This window comes from Schistocerca serialis, chromosome 9 (genome assembly GCF_023864345.2).
Source record: "Schistocerca serialis cubense isolate TAMUIC-IGC-003099 chromosome 9, iqSchSeri2.2, whole genome shotgun sequence".
In the NCBI taxonomy this organism is placed as follows: domain Eukaryota; kingdom Metazoa; phylum Arthropoda; class Insecta; order Orthoptera; family Acrididae; genus Schistocerca; species Schistocerca serialis.
This window is the reverse complement of record NC_064646.1, coordinates 35385676-35407654: the sequence shown is the minus strand read 5'-3', so window position 1 is coordinate 35407654 and position 21979 is coordinate 35385676. Positions and strand designations below refer to the sequence as shown.

At 40.2% G+C, this 21979-nt stretch overlaps 1 protein-coding gene across 10 annotated transcripts in view; it reads left to right on the top strand.

Moving 5' to 3' along the window:
* LOC126419883 (trichoplein keratin filament-binding protein) overlaps positions 1-21979 on the top strand; it is a 791911-nt gene that overhangs the window by 714204 nt on the left and 55728 nt on the right. For all 10 annotated transcript variants that reach the window (XM_050087142.1, XM_050087143.1, XM_050087140.1 and 7 more), the window contains one exon: positions 2671-2910. In XM_050087142.1, coding sequence (XP_049943099.1) covers positions 2671-2910 — 240 coding nt within the window. The remainder of the gene's footprint in view (positions 1-2670; positions 2911-21979) is intronic.

The following is a 21979-nucleotide window of genomic DNA, read 5'->3' as shown; positions in this document are numbered from 1 at the left end:
CTTACACCTCCTTCATACAGTCCCAATATCTCCCCATGCAATTTTCATGTTTTGGAGCCCTAAAGAAAGACATTTGTGGTGGTTCCTTTGCTTTGGACATAGAGGTGCACACTTGGGTACAATCATGGAAGCATAGGCAACTGCAAACATTTTTCCATGAAGGCAATTCACCATCTTGTTTCACAGTATTAATAGTAAGGGTGATTACTTTTGAAATAATAAACAGTTTACTTACTTTTTTTTCATCTTTCTCATTTTCATTTGATTTCCTCTTATATCAGTATATGTTTTGTTTAATTGTATGTGTACCACCTAAAATGTCCTCGTGTACCACAGTCTATGAAACCCTGACTTAAGCTGACCAGATTAGGACATTAACATCCAGTCTTCCGTCGGACCAGCAATAACATGCATCAACGCATACATTAATAATAATAATTGGCATTAACAGTATTGTAACGTAGAAGAAAGTGCAAGTAGATGAATGACGAACAGTAACTTCATTTAACGAAGGTTGATTCAGCACTTGCGCATGCAAGAGAGCGGAGCGAACTGCCTCCGGTCAGAACACATACAGTGTATATACAGCTACGGGACATTCCAGTACAATGATTCTTGACATTTGTGGATACTTTTAGAATGAACTCGAACCGAATATAGAAATTAAAATTGTACAGTCCAAGTGAGTTATGAACTTGTGACCCTCCATGCAACAGTTTAGTATCATCACCACTACACCTCAGTTCTACTCAGCTTCTTCTGCAACAGTAATTATTATTATTATTATTATTATTATTATTATTATGGCATTAAGAGTAAAAATAATACTGATTACTTCAGCACATTTGAAGCCGTGTTTAGTATTATCATAAACAGAAGGAATAGTGAAAGAGAAGAAGACTGAAAATTACATTGACAATAGCTGTTACAAGGTAAAGTCTTTCAGTAGAGGAATGTTTTACAAGGGAAGGGAAGAGAAGAGTGGAAGGCAGGGGACCTTGACAAGAATGAGTTGTGGACAAGTATGTGGGAGAGATGATATGACAGAAGGTGGTCTATTAGAGTCTTTTGAAGTGTGAAAGGAATTTAATTTTTCTGATATTTTGTGACATATCATTCCTAAGATGGGTTCCTGATACAAAAAATAATTTTGGGAAGATGGCTGTATTACGTAGTGGTATAGAGTGCATTTTACTTCGTTAAGAATTTTTATCGTCATTGTAAATTTCACTCCACAATATTTCAACTGGACACTTGGCAGTCATCTTTCAGGTGAACCATCATGGACTGACAAAGGCATTCTCTGCTGTACCTTTTATAGCACCCTGATAATATTGCTGTGCATGTGTCAGAGTCACGGTGACAGGACAACCACACAGTGCCCTCGTCGGTGGAACTGCAAGGATCAGCTGTCTTCAGCGTTGCCACTTGCCACAGTCAGCGGAGTATTCTGATGTTTTCGTCTGGAGTAAATCTTGGAGATGACAGGATTCCACGCATTATCCAGCTGATAGCCATTGTCACAGTTCATTAGATTTTCCGTGATACATATTTCAATGGATTTTTTTATAATGGAGTTCCAAAAAGCCATTCCTGCAGGCAAAATTAATGTTTTGTCATACTCCCTTTGTTGGAAATAATTCCTTCAAAATAGCAAGAATCCTTAGCAATTTTCAGGTGAAAGTGATTTTCCACCCACCATCTAAGATTTCGGACCTGCTGGGATCAGTGAAGGATAACTTGTTATTGGAGAAGGCGGAAATTTACAAAATACTTTGCCATTGTGGTACGGCCTATATAGGACAAAAAACACACACACAATGGAAGAATGTTGCACAGAACATTAACGCTGCACAGAACATTAACGCTGCACTCATCTTGTGCAACACAGGAAGTCAGCAGGTGTGGAACATTGTCTATTGACATTCAATGAAGTACGACAAAACATTAATTTTGGCCACAGCAACATCTTTTTGGGACTCCATTATAAAAGAATCTGTCGAAATATGCATCGTGGAAAATCTAGTGAACCATGGAAATGGCTACCCACTGGATAATGCACAGAATTCTGACATTTCCAAGATTTGCTTCAGACAAAGACGCCAGAAAACTTCGCTGACTGCAGCGATTGGCAATGCCGGAGATAGCTGATCCTTGCAGTTCCACCAGCGACAGCACTGCCGCCAGGTGGTGTGTAGTCCTTGTGTCACCATGACTGTGATGCATGCGTGGCAGTACCATCAGTGCGCCAGATAAGGTGGAGCGGAGAATGTCCTCATCAATCTACAATGGCTCAGCTGAAGATGACTGGCAGGTGACCAGTTGAAATATCATGGAGTGAAGTTTGTGATGACCGGTTGCAGTCCTGAAATCTCTTCAAATTAGATGGAATGCAGTGGTTGAGAAGACAGTAAGGAAACACAGGTTACGATAGTCTCTGAGCTTATCGGTATGTAGTCATGATAGTTGTTTGCAGGCAGGAGTGAAATGGACACAGCCACAACCCCTCCAAAATTCCTGTCCATTCCTTTTTCTTTACAGCTTCTTAAGTAAGAACAAGTATTGATTGTTAAGAGTTTGTGATTTTATTTGTTTATTGATTTACGATCAATTTTAACTGTACATACAGATGACCTTCCTTTCATGGTATAAATTTTATTGTTTTTGCAGTGTATTTCACCGACAGCAGTATCAGCTTCAGTTACGTAAAAGAGCTCGTGAAGTATTAGAACAAGTAGAGGAAGATCTTAAAATGTTGGAAAGGATCATTGCACTCGAACAAGAAGAGGCAGAGGAAGAAAAGATCCAAAGAGCAGCGTTAAAATTACAGATGCTGAGAACACAACATCAGTTAAAAATGCAACGGGAAGAAGAGAAGAAAAGAATTGCAGACATGGAGTTAATGTTTGAGTAAGTCTCAGTGTGTAAAAAACTATTACTAACTAATTGTACTCATAGCTGTTTTGTATTAAAATGTAGTTCTAAGTCTTTCACATGGAACTGCATATGGTTGTCTGCACTACACTACATGACACTTGTCAGTGACAGTTTGAAGCATGGTAATTGTCCTTCATGTATGACCTGTCTTAATACAAAATTAGTTTTATAATAGGTATTTTAGTAATTGGAGGAATTCAGATTACAATTTTCTGTTAAGTTTTTTAACATTCATGTGCAGTTAGAAAAACCTGATGTTTCTATTCTCCCTACATTGAGCTGTAATAATAGTGTATGAAATGACACAAAAATTCAGACTCATAGGGTGAGAATTTTTCTTTGGAGATAGGTTTTGCAATTTGGGAGAGGTTAGTAGGAATGGTTGATCAGTCCAAGAATATGAAAAACGTCCTGGGAAGTTTTGTGGATAAGGAAAATAAATGAAAACAAAATTAGTACTGACTTATCGTACCTTGAATGCTTGGTGCTCAACAACTCTTGGATATTTGTTAAAAGACATCAAAGACATTGCTTAAACCAGTTTTCGGGTTTATAATCCATCATCAGTGGCATCCTGATGCAAGGGAACAAACAACTGTATGTGCATCAGTTTCTGCAAAATGGTAACTGTACATGTGTAGCAGTAATCTAAGTGTACTTACATTATGCATGTCACAGACTTATATAAACGTCATCTTAGAAATAACGAAAGGACTCCTTGACCTGTCAGTTCCACATTTACTCCATATGACAGTTTGTCAAACATTATGAAGAATTGTCACTGGCCAATATTTAACTGCAGTAACATATATGACAAACTGTGTACTGTGTTGCAGGACATATTTCAGATCCTGTTGTATTAACTGACAAGCATGTCATTTCATTGCTAACATTGCTATAGAAATGCACATGTAAGTAGACATATTACTGCTATATATGTACAGTTATCATTTTGTAGAAATTGATGCACATATAGTTTTGTTCCTCTGTATCAGATGCTACTGATGGTGTGTTATAAACCTGAAAACCGGTTTTGGCAAATAAGACATTTTTGGAGCAGCTCATGGTGTATAGAAGATATATTTTAATAAAATGAGTACTGACTTATCATCGTAAAATCCTTTACTGCATGCATTCACTACGTTGTTCCAATCACGATTTGAAAGCCTCTGTAGAATTTGTTTACACATGTAAGATAACAGAAAAAGAAGAGTGAAGAGCTGCATTAGGAAACACTGAAGAGTGCTTAGATAATGTGTTTTGTTAAGAGGAAAGCAGTTCAAATGATGAAATTATGAAATACGTGGGAAGTCAGGCTTTCTCAGTGAATTTCATTGATTCATTCTTCTCAGGTTATCAGACAGGTAATATTGTTGTATGGTTGCAACATTGATAACTTGAGAAGACTTCTTGAATTCTCTAATAATCTCAAAGAAATTTGGGGTGGCTAATGCATACAGTCAAGGAGGCACATTTCTCAGTATTGACAAAATAAAAACAGATAACTGTGTTTCTTGGCTTTTGAACCCACGGTTTTTTTTCTCAAGGAGCAGAGCATTTAGTTAATGGATCTTTTACAGGAGAGGGTGAAGGGATGGGTCGCAGATCATTTACAACTGAGGCTGAGAGGGACCCTCCTTTTATGAGGAGGTAAAACAGCAAAGATAGATGGAAAGCTGTTGGAGAGAGTAGGAGATAGTGCGTTAGTAATCGCTGTACTGGCTTTGGTTCAGAAATAGTTGAAGAGTGTATAAAGTGAGATGTAAAGCATGATTAGAAACACAAAATAAAATGCAAATTGAAGGAACAATGACGGAACGCTGGCACGAAGATCAAGAACGATACAGCAGAGAGGGCTGTGAGATGACGTCAGCCAGTTGCATGCTGATGGGATGTCACCACTACAGGAGCAGCGTCTACACGAAGAGAATAGAAGTGACGCGCTGCCTAGCCGTGGCCGGACAGTAGAAGATGGGCACCAGTAGACCCGGACAGTAAAAGACGTGCACTAGAAGAGTCGCAGTGATGTTAAAGATAGCAGTGACTTGTGAACTTGTGTGATTATCTTACATGAAAATTGTATATGTTGAAGGACATTGATTATTTGCAAGTCGTCAATTGCTTGCGGCAACTCATTGTAAATACAAAGTTTGCCGCCGCTCGTACCTCACCTGTCATTCAACAACATCTTCGCCTCTGTACTTCTGCCTCGACTGACATCTCTGCCCAAACTCTTTGCCTTTACATATGTCTGCTTGTGTCTGTATATGTGCAGATGGATATGTGTGTCCGCTCCTGGGATTGGAATGACTCCTTACCCTCTCCCTTAAAACCCACACCTTTTCATCTTTCCCTCTCCTTTCCTCTTTCCTGATGAAGCAACCCTTGGTTGCGAAAGCTTGAATTTTGTGTGTGTTTGTGTTTGTTAGTGTGTCTATCAACATACCAACGCTTTCATTTGGTAAGTTACGTCATCTTTGTTTTTAGATATATTTTTCCCATGTGGAATGTTTCCCTCTATTATATTCATATCATTAATTTGAACCCAACAATTATGTTTGTTATTGTCACTGTTGCATTTCTAAATCTTTTCTGTCATCTTATTTTCTCTTTTTGTTTGCGCAAGTAGTTTCACTTTGTATTCACCTTCTCCTTTTTAGTGTAATCTACCATGCAATTTTATCCTGCCTATATATACTCAATAATACGTAACTCACTTCCAAACCATAACCAATAAAATTTTTTCCCCGCTTTCAACAGTACCGCTACTATAAAATCCGCCATTCCTAGCTCAGAAACAGTTCCTTCCACCTATTAAACAATTTCGGCTAGTTCTAACAACTTTCACTTTATTTCCATTTCCGTTTTTCCCACATCACTGATCTTCCCACAGGTTTTAACGTCATTATTTCTTCGTCAGACAATTGTTAGCTTCATTTTCATAATCTGCCACCACAAAACCACTCCTTTTAATACATTTACACGCAGTTTTTTTGAAATTTTCCCGAATTTCTCCACCCTTTAACGTGTTTTGGCGGCAACACAACCACCTAACCTTTGTGCACATCGTTGTCTACCAACACAAGTTCACCACAGGATCAACAAGCCCAGCTATAACCAACACTTTTTCGCCTTTTTTCACACCAGATATCCAGTTGCTTTCCAGTTCACCTTTATGTCTCCCCATATATTTATATTTTTATTTTCATTTTCATTTCAGCCTCATGTTACACTTTCCACCTTCTAATACCATGTCACCCTCACACCATCCCCACAACGACCCCATTAAGTTTTATTTACATTCCCTCCGCAAACATGCCTTCGCCCTAGCCAGATTACACTCCCATATTTTATTTTCTCAAGCTTGTCTGACATTTGGCATTACCCCCAAAGGCCTCACACTTAAAGTTCCCATCTGTGGCTGTAACCCTTCTTTCCATTAGTCCCTATACCAGTTCCAAACTGAACAATTCATAGCCCTCACCCACCTAATCCTTCACCTACACATCAACTCAGCCAATGAACATACCCGTCAACTCCTATCCTTAATAAAAGTCCTCAATCTTTCCTCTCTCACATCCACACCGGCTGTTCATAGCATCCTCCTACAGGCCAACCGCAAATTGGAACAGCATTCCACCCTCCACCTCAAAAAACTATCCAATCTCCTGGTTTCCCACCTCCGGAAACGCAACTCACTCACCCTCCACAACCTTTCCAGCAAACCTCAACTTCCTCTCATTGCACACAGACCCAGTCTCTCCCATCTACTCAATCTCCCACTTCCAGCTCCACTCCCCTCAAAACCTCAAAATTCTAGTCAACACAATCTGGAACCACAACACCCTAATTCAGCAGTTAACGTTTCCTCCAAACCAATCTTCCAATCCGAAACCTCTGTCCTATCCAAAGGCCTCACCTTCAGCACTACTCCCAGATTCAACCAAACAGCCCTCGTCGAAGATTTACTGTCCTACACTCGTACTCTCTGCTGGAAATATCACTTTGCCACGAAGAAAAATAATCCTAATCCTACTCCTAATGATCCAACTCCCCAAGACACTATCCAAATTGAACCCTGCCTGGAACAGTTCTGTCCTCCGTCACAGCGGGACCCACCTCCTCTTCCTCAAAATCACCCTCTCCAAACCTTCCAGGAATTTCTCACTTCCAGCCTTGCCTCTCAATCCTTCTTAAAAAACCTTAATCCTACTCCCAACATCACCACTGCTGAAACCCAGGCTATCCGTGATCTGAAGGCTGACCGATCCATCGTCATTCTTCCGGCGGACAAGGGTTCCACGACCGTGGTACTTGATCGTTGGGAGTATGTGGCTGAGGGACTGCATCAGCTTTCAGACAACACTACATACAAAGTTTGCCAAGGTAATCCCATTCCTGATGTCCAGGCGGAGCTTCAAGAAATCCTCAGAACCTTAGCCCCCCTACAAAACCTTTCACCTGACTCCATCAACCTCCTGACCCCACCGACACCCTGCACCCATACCTTCTACCTACTTCCTAAAATTCACAAACCCAATCATCCCGGCCGCCCCATTGTAGCTGGTTACCAAGCCCCCACAGAACGTATCTCTGCCTACGTAGATCAACATCTTCAACCCATTACATGCAGTCTCCCATCCTTCATCAGACACACCAACCACTTTCTCGAACGCCTGGAATCCTTACCCAATCTGTTACCCCCAGAAACCATCCTTGTAACCATTGATGCCACTTCTTTATACACAAATATTCCACACGTCCAGGACCTCGCTGCGATGGAGCACTTCCTTTCACACCGATCACCTGCCACCCTACCTAAAACCTCTTTCCTCATCACCTTAGCCAGCTTTATCCTGACTCACAACTTCTTCACTTTCGAAGGCCAGACATACCAACAATTAAAGGGAACAGCCATGGGTACTAGGATGGCCTCCTCGTACACCAACTTATTTTTGGGTCGCTTAGAGGAAGCCTTCTTGGTTACCCAGGCCTGCCAACCCAAAGTTTGGTACAGATTTATTGATGACATCTTCATGATCTGGCTTCACAGTGAAGAAAAACTCTAGATTTTCCTCTCCAACCTCAACTCCTTTGGTTCCATCAGATTCACATGGTCCTACTCCATATGCCATGCCACTTTCCTTGACGTTGACCTCCATCTGTCCAATGGCCAGCTTCACACGTCCGTCCACATCAAACCCACCAACAAGCAACAGTACCTCCATTATGACAGCTGCCACCCATTCCACATCAAACGGTCCCTTCCCTACAGCCTAGGTATAGTGGCAAACGAATCTGCTCCAGTCCTGAATCCCTGAACCATTACACCAACAACCTGAAAACAGCGTTCGCATCCCGCAACTACGCTCCCGACCTGGTACAGAAGCAAATAACCAGAGCCACTTCCTCATCCCCTCAAACCCAGAACCTCCCACAGAAGAACCCCAAAAGGCCCCACTTGTGACAGGATACTTTCAGGACCTGGATCAGACTCTGAATGTGGCTCTCCAGCAGGGATACGACTTCCTCAAATCCTGCCCTGAAGTGAGATCCATCCTTCACGAAATCCTCCTCACTCCTCCAAAAGTGTCTTTCCGCCGTCCACCTAACCTTCGTAACCTCTTGGTTCATCCCTATGAAATCCCTACCCTCTGGCTCCTACCCTTGTAACCACCCCCGGTGTAAAACCTGTCCCATGCACCCTCCCACCACCACCTACTCCAGTCCTGTCACCCTGAAGGTGTACACGATCAAAGGCAGAGCCACATGTGAAAGCACCCACATGATTTAACAACTGACCTGTCTACACTGTGAAGCTTTCTATGTGGGAATGACCGGCATCAAACTGTCCATTCACATGAACGGACACAGGCAGACAGTGTTTGTTGGTAATGAGATCACCCTGTGGCTAAACATGCCTTGGTGCACGGCCAGCACATCTTGGCACAGTATTACACTGTCCGGGTTATTTGGATACTTCCCACTAACACCAACCTATCAGTACTCTGGAGATAGGAACTTGCCCTTCAATATATCCTCTCTTCCCGTTACCCACCTGGCCTCAACCTCCACTAATTTCAAGTTGCCGTTGCTCATACCTCACCTGTCATTCAACAACATCTTTGCCTCTGTACTTCCGCCTCGACTGACATCTCTGCCCAAACTCTTTGCCTTTACATATGTCTGCTTGTGTCTGTATATGTGCAGATGGGTATGTGTGTGTGTGTGTGTGTGTGTGTGTGTGTGTGTGTGTGTGTGTGTGTGTGTGTGTGTGTGTGTGTGCGTGCGAGTGTATACCTGTCCCTTTTTCCTACTCTAAGGTAAGTCTTTCCGCTCCCGGCATTGGAATGACTCCTTACCCTCTCCCTTAAAACCCACATCCTTTCGTCTTTCCCTCTCCTTTCCTCTTTCCTGATGAAGCAGCGTGGGTTGCGAAAGCTTGAATTTTGTGTGTGTGTTTGTGTTTGTTAGTGTCTGTATCAACATACCAACGCTTTCATTTGGTAAGTTACATCTCTTTGTTTTTAGATATATTTTTCCCATGTGGAATGTTTCCCTCTATTATATAAATACACAGTTAAGTATTGTCACTTCAATTACTGTAATAAACTCCATTAATGTGATTTGCTTGTATGTTGTCTAGCTATCAGAGAAAGCAGCTTCCTAGGCACCCTGTAAGAGACGAGTGGGCAGGATCCCACCAAAAGTGTTCACTAATGATGGCATTTGTAGGGGGGGGGGATTCAAAAAGAAAGAAAAGCATGTGGACTAATGGACGAGAAGAGTAAATAAATAAACTGTGATAAAAACATCATGGAGAAAGGAAAAACTGTGTGTATTGGAAGGGGAGTGGGGGTTAGACTGACAGAGGCGAAGTCTGAGGCAGTTGTGGGGTGAGTGGACATATTATGGAGAAAGTTCCCAAGTCAACAGCTGGGGGGACCTTGGTGCTGGGTAGGAGGAAGGAAGTGGCCTGTGTGTTACAGCAGGCATTCAGGCTTTGCTGTAGAATGAGCCCACCAACTGGGTGCTGTTCAGCATACCAAAAGTGAAGTTTGTTTTACGTCCCTTCATATGTTCTGCCAGTCTGGCAGCAGTCATGTGATTTACAAACTAAGCTGCAACCACTGACCTGCTTTCTATTTCGGCATGACAACCAACAAGGTGTCCGTTGCCAAGAGGCAGCTGGACCATCCAGTTGCTGAACGTGCTGCCCAACACAATGTGCTTCACTTCAGTGACTGTTTCATAGTTGTGTGAATGTGTGTGTGTTTCCTACTTTAGAAGAATGTCTTTTAGCCAAAAAGTTAAATGTATAACAGTCTTTATGTTGTCCCTGTCTGCGATGCAGAATCTCTTCTATATGGTAACACTCTATCCTTTTGATAATAATGTGTTCTCAGCAGCCAGAGATTGCAGTCACATGTGTGCGAGTTTCATTTGTCTGAGTGTGTGTGTGTGTGTTTACATTCTATCTCCAATGAAGGCCTTGTTGGCCAAAAGCTCGTTTTCTGACAGTCTTTTTGTTGTGCCTATCTGCCACTCAGCATGTCTGCTATATGGTCAGTAGCAACTATCCTTTTCATAATATTGTTACATTCCATTCTGGATTTTCCATTGTTGAATTTTGTGTCATTCCAGCCAGGGTTTTCCATTGTTTTATGTTAGAGAAAATAATGTAACACGAGTATTTGAGAAATGAGATTAAAGGCCAGTATTTGCTTTGAAAGGTTGTACACAAATTTGCTTTAAACATACATAAACCTCATTTTTAACTTCATTATTCAGGTGAGTTCTAATGTTTTTTGGCTGTAGATTGTATCTGTAAACACCTTTGATAATTCTAGTATTTATTTACTAGTGATATATATGACTTTTGTTATTGCTCAGTCATTCTTACATTTGTGCCACTTCAGCTACTTCAGCATTTCAACTCAGACTCTTAGAAATAATTTCCCGCCTCTAGATTGTTTATAGTTTATTGTAGCATGTGTCATAAATACATGTATATTAGTTGGTCAAAATTGTAGCATTATAGGTATTTTTCTTTTCAAATATAAACTGCAATCAGTCTTAGCCCTAATATTCACATGTAAATATCATGTAAGCCAGAGAGGACATATTGTTTCATATTCATTGTCATGAAACCAATCATAGATGCTCCAAGCCACCTGAGGGGGTGCATTATCTTAGGAGATACAATCCCTTGTCAAGAACAATTCCTGCGCTATTGAATTATAACAGCCACCTAAACAGTTGTAGAACTACCATGTACCTCTCCTCTCATCATGACGATGTGGTATGTGGGAAACCATGCCGCAACAACTGTGTGCATTCAACCTTGCTTCAAAGTTGAGAAAAGACCGTCTGGATTGTACATGCCCCTGGATTTTCTTACATGTCTTGGGACTTAGAGTAATCCAGCAGTAGACCCACCAGACCATATTACATGTTTTAATAAATTGGTAGTACTGGTTCTGTATTCCTTGTATTAAGAGACCTTCGTAGTTACAGTCACAAGTGGACTGGAAATAACAACTCTCAATGTATTATTGTTACACTGATATCATTGAGACCTCTAGAGGCACATTTAACTCAGCAGTTACTTCCATGGTAGTAGTTTTTATGTGCGAGGTACCTATCATCTGCAAAGAGTTTTTCTCTTACTGTTGTGTTTTACTGTTAAATTTTCTCATGTATTCTGTGTGCTACATAGGTACAGTTGCTCTAGATTCTCTTGGAGAATTTGTGGTTATTGTCACTTGTGTCTAACTAAAAACGTATCATCGATTTGCCCAGTTTTGAAAGTATACAAGGTTCCACATTATGATAGATCAACACCCCCATGTGAAGTTTACTGGTCTCCCATCGGGTGCCTCCCCAGGTGGCGAATAGGGGAATGCTCGCCAGGTAATGTGGATACTAGGGAAATAAAATACCCGGGGTGGACCAAAACCTGCAGCTGCTGCCTTGTAGTATATTAGCTTATCAAAGGCTGAGGGAGTTAACCCTGAAATCTTCAATTACGATAGGCCTAGCAAGCAAGTAAAAGAGCTTATTTGTAGTTGCTTTCAAGACACATAAGAGCCTCGGTAGATCAACACCACGCCACACTAGTCAGAGCACACCTGAAGTAGAAAAAGGCGATCTGAATGTACCCAGGGAAATGCGAAAACAAAAATAGTTGTCATATTTAACCTATTTTAATTCATTAGTGTACATGGAATTATATTTTTAGGTTAGTTACATTACAGAGGATATATGTGCACTGCATATGCATGTGCCATAAAAACAATAGGTGAAGTCCTCTACAATTATCCTAAAAACACCCTTTGGAAGGGTTACAAATTTTAACTATATGGGAATACTATACAAATATTTTCTAGAGAAATTTGTTGTAAGTAGTCCATCAAAAAGGAAAGGAATAATAATGTCCACTTTTATGATGAAGAAACAGGGCATGCATTGCTCTTCTTTAAAGTTGGCAGTAGTACAAGAAGGGGGCAACAAGTTAATCCCACTCCAAGGAACAGTTTTAAAAACACACCTAATGATGTAAAATTCCTAGCAAAATTAGCTTTGAAAAGAAACTGAAATTGGTGACTCCTCCTATTCCATAGGCATTTTTTTTGAACCTGTAACATACTTAGAGTAAAACAATAACTTACATACTTAAATTTCTCAAAAATTTATTATCTATTGTACTTTGTCACCTTAAAAGGCAGAAGGTATACCCATACTTAATCACATGTCTAGACCATCTTTGTGTTTTGCAGATGACATTGCTTTGTTTGCATGTCCTGGAGATAAACAATATAAATTAATGGAACATCAAGATATAGCAAATTTAAAAGTAGACCACAAAATCTGTTATACTGACACAAAAAGAATGCGTAACCAACTTCTCATTAAGAAAATAGTAAAAATTAACAATGTAATCATATAACCAGTTGATGAATTTTTGTATTTAGAGAAGTTAAAGACACTGATTGAATGGACAGCAAAAGATATAAACAAAAGAGTAGAAATGGCCTGTAGTATTTTTAGTGTGCTAAGTAAGGAACAAAGTTTACCATCAGTGTGTGTTGCTAGTTTTGTCTTCTTGCAGTAAGACATGTACATGTGATATGAAAATCATTCAAATATAATACATAACAGAAAAATTGAAAGTTACTTAGCAAACAAGTGAATCACACAATCAAAATGACATAAACTTCAGCAGGACATGTACCCAGGCGAAAGTGTATGAGGTGAACCAAAGGAGTTCTTTCCTGGATGCCAGGAGATAAGTTGAGACAGAGATGATGATCTAATCAAAGATGGCCTGATGACATGAGAAAAGATGAATAAGCAGCTTGGATGTGTGTACATGAAGACAACAATGCATGGAAAAGTTTGCAATTCATTATTGGATACAAGTATAGTCATCCTATTAACAGATGATGACAAAACATAATAGTATATATTTAACAGTACCCTTCAGTCCTGACAATTGTGGATATGTTTCTCTCCTGGCAAGTTCATTGTCAGTGGGGCTGAATAATGAAAGAATTTCATTAAAAGACCGTCACTGTGTCTCCTTTAGGCAGTACACCTAATCTGTGCCAGTAACTGTACTGATACTAGAGACGTCATAGATGTCAGTGATGGAGGTACTTTAGTAATTCAGCAGTCTATCTGTAGCCTCTGAACATTGAGTGCCCGTTTCCATGTTTCACTGGAACTGCATTTGGAAGGATGGTGGTTTGAATTTATCCAGCCATTCTCGCGTCCGTCGGTCGTTGTAATTTAATATATTATTTATTGGTAATGTTGATTGTTGCCGACTCACATGGTTGGCCTTAATCAAAATATTTCATTCAATTCTGATTTACAATTAAATGCTTTTGTGAAGTTCTCCTTTTTTTTAACAATATTAAACTTGAGTGGAAATTATTTTTTACGTTAATGAATGTTAGACTCATTGAATCTTAAAGCATGAACATATAAGTTGAACAATGGAATAAACTTTTCATATTAATTTCCTTGGCTAGTCAGTTCACTTTCTTCTTACCTCCGTTAACCATTGCATTGTAGTTGTAGTCTGAGTCTGGCTCTTGGCTATTGTACTGAAAATAAGAATCTTAAAGCTACGTCTTTTCTGCAGCGTCGGGCGGCTGTGGAGAAAAATGTATATTATGTTAATAGCAGGCGAGTTTTTTGCTTCCGCTAAATTTTATAACCCTCCCCCCCCCCCCCCCCCCCCCACCCCCCACCCCCCCCCCCATGAACCATGGACCTTGCCGTTGGTGGGGAGGCTTGCGTGCCTCAGCGATACAGATAGCCGTACTGTAGGTGCAACCACAACGGGGGGGTATCTGTTGAGAGGCCAGACAAACGTGTGGTTCCTGAAGAGGGGCAGCAGCCTTTTCAGTAGTTGCAAGGGCAACAGTCTGGATGATTGACTGATCTGGCCTTGTAACAATAACCAAAACGGCCTTGCTGTGCTGGTACTGCGAACGGCTGAAAGCAAGGGGAAACTACAGCCGTAATTTTTCCCGAGGGCATGCAGCTTTACTGTATGATTACATGATGATGGCGTCCTCTTGGGTAAAATATTCCGGAGGTAAAATAGTCCCCCATTCGGATCTCCGGGCGGGGACTACTCAAGAGGATGTCGTTATCAGGAGAAAGAAAACTGGCGTTCTACGGATCGGAGCATGGAATGTCAGATCCCTTAATCAGGCAGGTAGGTTAGAAAATTTAAAAAGGGAAATGGATAGGTTGAAGTTAGATATAGTGGGAATTAGTGAAGTTCGGTGGCAGGAGGAACAAGACTTCTGGTCAGGTGACTACAGGGTTATAAACACAAAATCAAATAGGGGTAATGCAGGAGTAGGTTTAATAATAAATAGGAATTCCGTGTAAGCTACTACAAACAGCATAGTGAACGCATTATTGTGGCCAAGATAGATACGAAGCCCACGCCTACTACAGTAGTACAAGTTTATATGCCAACTAGCTCTGCAGATGACGAAGAAATTGAAGAAATGTATGATGAAATAAAAGAAATTATTCATATTTTGAAGGGAGACGAAAATTTAATAGTCATGAGTGACTGGAATTCGAGTGTAGGAAAAGGGAGAGAAGGAAACATAGTAGGTGAATATGGATTGGGGGACAGAAATGAAAGAGGAAGCCGCCTGGTCGAATTTTGCACAGAGCACAACATAATCATAACTAACACTTGGTTTAAGAATCATGAAAGAAGGTTGTATACATGGAAGAACCCTGGAGATACTAAAAGGTATCAGATAGATTATATAATGGTAAGACAGAGATTTAGGAACCAGGTTTTAAATTGTAAGACATTTCCAGGGGCAGATGTGGACTCTGACCACAATCTATTGGTTATGACCTGTAGATTAAAACTGAAGAAACTGCAAAAAGGTGGGAATTTAAGGAGATGGGACCTGGATAAACTAAAAGAACCAGAGGTTGTACAGAGATTCAGGGAGAGCATAAGGGAGCAATTGACAGGAATGGGGGAAATAAATACAGTAGAAGAAAAATGGATAGCTTTGAGGGATGAAGTAGTGAAGGCAGCAGAGGATCAAGTAGGTAAAAAGACGAGGGCTAGTAGAAATCCTTGGGTAACAGAAGAAATATTGAATTTAATTGATGAAAGGAGAAAATATAAAAATGCAGTAAGTGAAACAGGCAAAAAAGAATACAAACGTCTCAAAAATGAGATCGACAGGAAGTGCAAAATGGCTAAGCAGGGATGGCTAGAGGACAAATGTAAGGATGTAGAGGCCTATCTCACTAGGGGTAAGATAGATACCGCCTACAGGAAAATTAAAGAGACCTTTGGAGATAAGAGAACGACTTGTATGAATATCAAGAGCTCAGATGGAAACCCAGTTCTAAGCAAAGAAGGGAAAGCAGAAAGGTGGAAGGAGTATATAGAGGGTCCTATACAAGGGCGATGTACTTGAGGACAATATTATGGAAATGGAAGAGGATGTAGATGAAGATGAAATTGGAGATATGATACTGCGTGAAGAGTTTGACAGAGCACTGAAAGACCTGAGTCGAAACAAGGCCCCCGGAGTAGACAATATTCCATTGGAACTACTGACGGCCGTGGGAGAGCCAGTCCTGACAAAACTCTACCATCTGGTGAGCAAGATGTATGAAACAGGCGAAATTCCCTCAGACTTCAAGAAGAATATAATAATTCCAATCCCAAAGAAAGCAGGTGTTGACAGATGTGAAAATTACCGAACTATCAGCTTAATAAGTCACAGCTGCAAAATACTAACACGAATTCTTTACAGACGAATGGAAAAACTAGTAGAAGCCAACCTCGGGGAAGATCAGTTTGGATTCCGTAGAAACACTGGAACACGTGAGGCAATACTGACCTTACGACTTATCTTAGAAGAAAGATTAAGGAAAGGCAAACCTACGTTTCTAGCATTTGTAGACTTGGAGAAAGCTTTTGACAATGTTGACTGGAATACTCTCTTTCAAATTCTAAAGGTGGCAGGGGTAAAATACAGGGAGCGAAAGGCTATTTACAATTTGTACAGAAACCAGATGGCAGTTATAAGAGTCGAGGGACATGAAAGGGAAGCAGTGGTTGGGAAGGGAGTAAGACAGGGTTGTAGCCTCTCCCCGATGTTGTTCAATCTGTATATTGAGCAAGCAGTAAAGGAAACAAAAGAAAAATTCGGAGTAGGTATTAAAATTCATGGAGAAGAAATAAAAACTTTGAGGTTCGCCGATGACATTGTAATTATGTCAGAGACAGCAAAGGACTTGGAAGAGCAGTTGAATGGAATGGACAGTGTCTTGAAAGGAGGATATAAGATGAACATCAACAAAAGCAAAACAAGGATAATGGAATTTAGTCTAATTAAGTCGGGTGATGCTGAGGGAATTAGATTAGGAAATGAGGCACTTAAAGTAGTAAAGGAGTTTTGCTATTTGGGGAGCAAAATAACTGATGATGATCGAAGTAGAGAGGATATAAAATGTAGGCTGGCAATGGCAAGGAAAGCGTTTCTGAAGAAGAGAAATTTGTTAACATCCAGTATTGATTTAAGTGTCAGGAAGTCATTTCTGAAAGTATTCGTATGGAGTGTAGCCATGTATGGAAGTGAAACATGGACGATAAATAGTTTGGACAAGAAGAGAATAGAAGCTTTCAAAATGTGGTGCTACAGAAGAATGCTGAAGATTAGATGGGTAGATCACATAACTAATGAGGAAGTATTGAATAGGATTGGGGAGAAGAGAAGTTTGTGGCACAACTTGACCAGAAGAAGGGATCGGTTGGTAGGACATGTTCTGAGGCATCAAGGGATCACCAATTTAGTATTGGAGGGCAGCGTGGAGGGTAAAAATCGTAGAGGGAGACCAAGAGATGAATACACTAAGCAGATTCAGAAGGATGTAGGTTGCAGTAGGTACTGGGAGATGAAAAAGCTTGCACAGGATAGAGTAGCATGGAGAGCTGCATCAAACCAGTCTCAGGACTGAAGACCACAACAACAACAACAACAAATTTTATAAGTTAATATCGCCACATAATGGCGTCATTGGCTGCATCGGCCACTGCGATTGTTGCACTGGAAATTACTCGAATGCAGGTTAATTCAAGGAAGGCGGACATGAAATCAGGATCACCTCTTACAAGTTAAAAGTTCACAATAATATTAAATCAATATATTATCTGCGTAATTAGTACAAATATGCTTACATTTGCCAGCACTCGCAAGATGTCCGTCTACACGCAACCAAGACAAGAGAAGAAGTGAAGAGAACTAAAAAATTAACAAAAGAGCGTATCTAGTAGTCTCTTTAGATCATTTTGTTATATTTCTTTGCCCTTGAAACTTACACAGAGAAATTATTATAATACGGGTACATGATAAAAATGTATATTATTCAATTTTTAAATGTCTCTTCTTTATAAATACTGTTTTTTAAGTCTTTTTGTATTATTTCAAAGGGGACACTATACCATCCAGATTTATGCTTTCCGTGGCTTCACTAATTTACTCGAGGCAAATGCTGGAATGGGCTATTTGAAAAGTATACAGCCCATTTCCTTGATCATCCTGCATCTCTAATGACCTTGTTGTCATTGACAGGATGTCAAACACAATCTTCCTTTCCATATATTGCTAAACATGTAGTAATTGTTGCAGCGTAAAATTACTGTTGTGTAAATCTGATCTCTACAGGTTCCATGAGTAGACTGATGAATAGGAGTTCATGTAGTACGAGGGCTGTTCGAAAAGTACCCAACCTTACTTTTTATTGTCGAAACCCGTAATGGTATTGGCACGTGTATGCTACATATGCTTGTAGGCATATGTAGTACGCGTGCCTGATCTTTTTTTTTCCAATTACAGATACAACTAGTCACTTGCTAGACGTTGACAAGTGAACATTTGTAAGTGGTAGTCATCGGATTGTGTGTTGTGGGCCAAATGACAGAAAAAGTGGAACAAAGTTATTGCATCAGATTTTGTTTGAGGCTTGGCAATTCTCAGATTGAATCAAGCTGCAAGATTCAACAAGTTTTTGGAGAAGAAGCAACAGGTACTACACAGATAAAGGAATAGTTCAACTGCTTAAAAGATGGCCACTCATCAGTGAAGAGTAAGGCACGTTCAGGTAGTCCCTCAACATCTGCAGGTGAAATACCATGTAAGGGCACTAATGATACAGGATAGATTAATCATGATCTGAGAACTCGAAGATAAGGTTAAAATTAATATTGGATGCATTTTAATGGAACATTTGGACTTCAGGAGGAGTTCAGCAAAATTTGTGCTGAAGTTGCTGACAACTGAGCAGAAGCAATTTTGTTCGAAGATCGCATAGGACTTCCTGGATACTGTGAATAGTAACCCCAACTTTCTTACCACAGTGATTACAGGTGATGAGTCATTGGTTTTTGGGTATGACCCAGAAACTGTCATCACAATGGAAGCATTCGTCGTCTCCGAGATCCAAAAAGTTAGGCAGGTCCACAACAATGTGAAGTCATGCTGGCCATCTTTTTTGACTCCAGTGGCATGGTCCATCACAAGCATGCGCCAATGGTACTAATATCAATAAGAAGTACTACCCAGAGGTTCTGCATCACCTTCATGAAACAGCGAGATGCAAACAGCTGGACCTGTGTGGGCAGTAGGCAGTTTGGATCTTCACTATGATAATGCATCTTCTCAGCATTCTCAGTTAATTCAATTCCCTGCCCCCCGCCCCCTCCCCCCCCTCCCCCCCCCCCCCCGCCCTCTCTTTCTTTTTTTTTCCCACACACAATACGACTGTGATTTGTCAGCCTCCCTTTTCCCCTGACAGCATCAAGTGACTTCTGGCTTTTCCCTAAACTGAAAAAGACTCAGTAAGGGTCCAGATTTCAGAATAGGGAAGATGATATACAGAATTCAACAGAGCAGCTGCACACCATTCCAAAAGAGTATTTCCAGCAATGCTACTAGCAGTGTCAATAGTTTTGGGAGAGGTTTGGAAAATCTGAAGGGAACTATTTTGAAAGTGACTAGTGTCAAACAGTTGTATCTGAATAAAGATTGATATTATAAATAAAAGTCAGATAATTTTTGAATAGCCCTCATATATACTTTCAGCGGCATATGAAAGTAGGTGATTGGTGCTGAAACCCTACAGAGGAATATACCATGTTGTTTACTTTTTAGTGAGATTGGTGAGGTTCCCAAATTTTCTCCATTGTATGTATCAACATAGTCTTTGATGGCATACATACATTCATTAGCCTCTGAAGAATTTCAATACAACACAATTTGGTCCTTCTTCATGTAAAATACCACCACTTCAGTTGTGACAGATTAGCTTATTACAGTGTCGACTAGGAAAAGTAAACCCAATGCTGCTAGAAAACCAAGATAAATATACCTGTCATTGTGTGTTAGGAAAATGTTTTGTTGAACGTATAACTGAACTATCACTGCTGATCTGATGCTTGTTACTGTGAGCTTCCTGGAGTAACATCATGACCCTCATCTAAGGATAAAATATCTTTTATGCCATCTGTATTTGAATTCTGTAAACCCAGTCCTCCCTATTTTTGTGTTCATTCATTTGCATATTGTGTTTTCTGTAAGAAGAAGGATATATAAAGGGTGTCTCAAAAGAAAGTATATATATTTGATTCATCAAAATAAGTACAGATTGAAGTCTATCGACAAAAATCTTTATTTATTATTGAAATATATAGTTTAGGAATTGATTTCTTAAAAGCAATGTCATTTAAATGCAACCCAGTACACCTACAGGACTCACTGAAATGATGAACAAACTTTTGCATCATGGCACAGCGTATAGACACTGGGACAGCTGCCATTTCGCTATGAATATTTTCTTTCAGACGCTCCAGAGAGGTCGGATTATTAACATACACTGTAGATTTGACATATCCCCATAAGAAAAAATCTGTGGGGCTCAAATCTGGACTGCATGGGGACCAATTGATGTCATCCTTCCTGGAGATCAGTTCGCCAGGGAAAATTTAATGAACTCGCAGTATACATGCATGGGATATGTTTGATGTGGCTCTGTCTTGCTGGAACCAGTTATTTTGTTATAACCAGGAAAGTTTGCAATTCAGGCACCAAAAAGTAATTTAATATCATCACATAATGTTCTGAATTCTGCATGACTGCTCTCGTCCTGAAAAGAAATATGGGCCAATTATGCTCTTAAGCTGACATTGCAGCCCATACGGCAACTTTTGATGAATGGAGGAGTTTCTCATGCTTCCGTTTAGGATAATTGCACTTAAGTTGCACTTTAAGTTTTGCTTATTGACACGACTACTCACGGGAAAATCAGCCTTGACAGAAAACAAGATGTTTATAAATGAAGGAGACTCCGTCACATCATTAACTGCAGCCTATGCCTGCATCCTTAGGCTTTAATTCTTGCACTAACTGGATTTTGTAGGGGTGCAGTTTAAGGTTTTTTGGAAGAATTAGGTGCAGTGATAATCTATACACATTTAAAGAACTTGCACACTTATGAATGGAGAGGTTAGGATCATCATGAACAGACTGATTTACATACTTGATTATGTTGGTCACCCAGATTTAAGTTTGGCCAGTGTTGAACCGATCTCTTCAAACATTTTGATCCATTTCTGGATAAGGGGAGCACTTAAGGAACATCATGTACATTATGCAATCCATGATCGCTGCAAAATTTCCTCCATGCTACAGTCAGCGAATGACCATTTTTTGAAAATTCTGACACACTTGACTGATGAATTCTGAAAGGCCAAGCACTCTCCTCCAATTTGTGCAGAGAGCTCCTCAAATATAAACTTCCTTTTGAGGTGTCCTGTATAATGCAGTCTCTTCCTAGGGCAGTATGAGGAAACTTGCTAAAAGCCATATCAGTACCAGATTAGTGATTGTTCATCTTGCCGATTTAATCAGAATTTTTCTTATCTGACTGTACAACGAACCAGCCATTTGAGTTATGTTGTGCAAGTAGGTGTCAACAGGTCCTTAGTATGCTCTTGTATCTAGTCTTGACAATAGAAATCACATAACTCAAACAATGCAAAGTCCAGGATGGAATAACAACAGTATTATGAAAAGGGTAGTTTGCTACTCACCTTACTGAGAAGTGCTTGATCCGTAAACAGGCACAACAAAAAGACTGCTATATATTCAATCTTTCAGCCAGAAGGCGTTCTTCTGAAGTAGAGAACACACACATGCTGGCCACAAGCTTAAGTACTTCCCATTCCCTATCTACCTATCCCCTTCCCTGCTCTCGCTCCAGCACCATGCAGCCTTCTATTTATTTTATTTACACATCTAGTTCCATTGGGCCAAATTGAGGAGGCAAATCTCCAAGGTCATGGAATGTGTCAGTACATGAAATTACAATATGAAAGTAATGACAGATAAAATAAAATGTTTATGAACACAACACAATCAACAACATAATAAGTGTCAGCTTGTGAATCATCAACAAAACATCATGGATAAGGGCT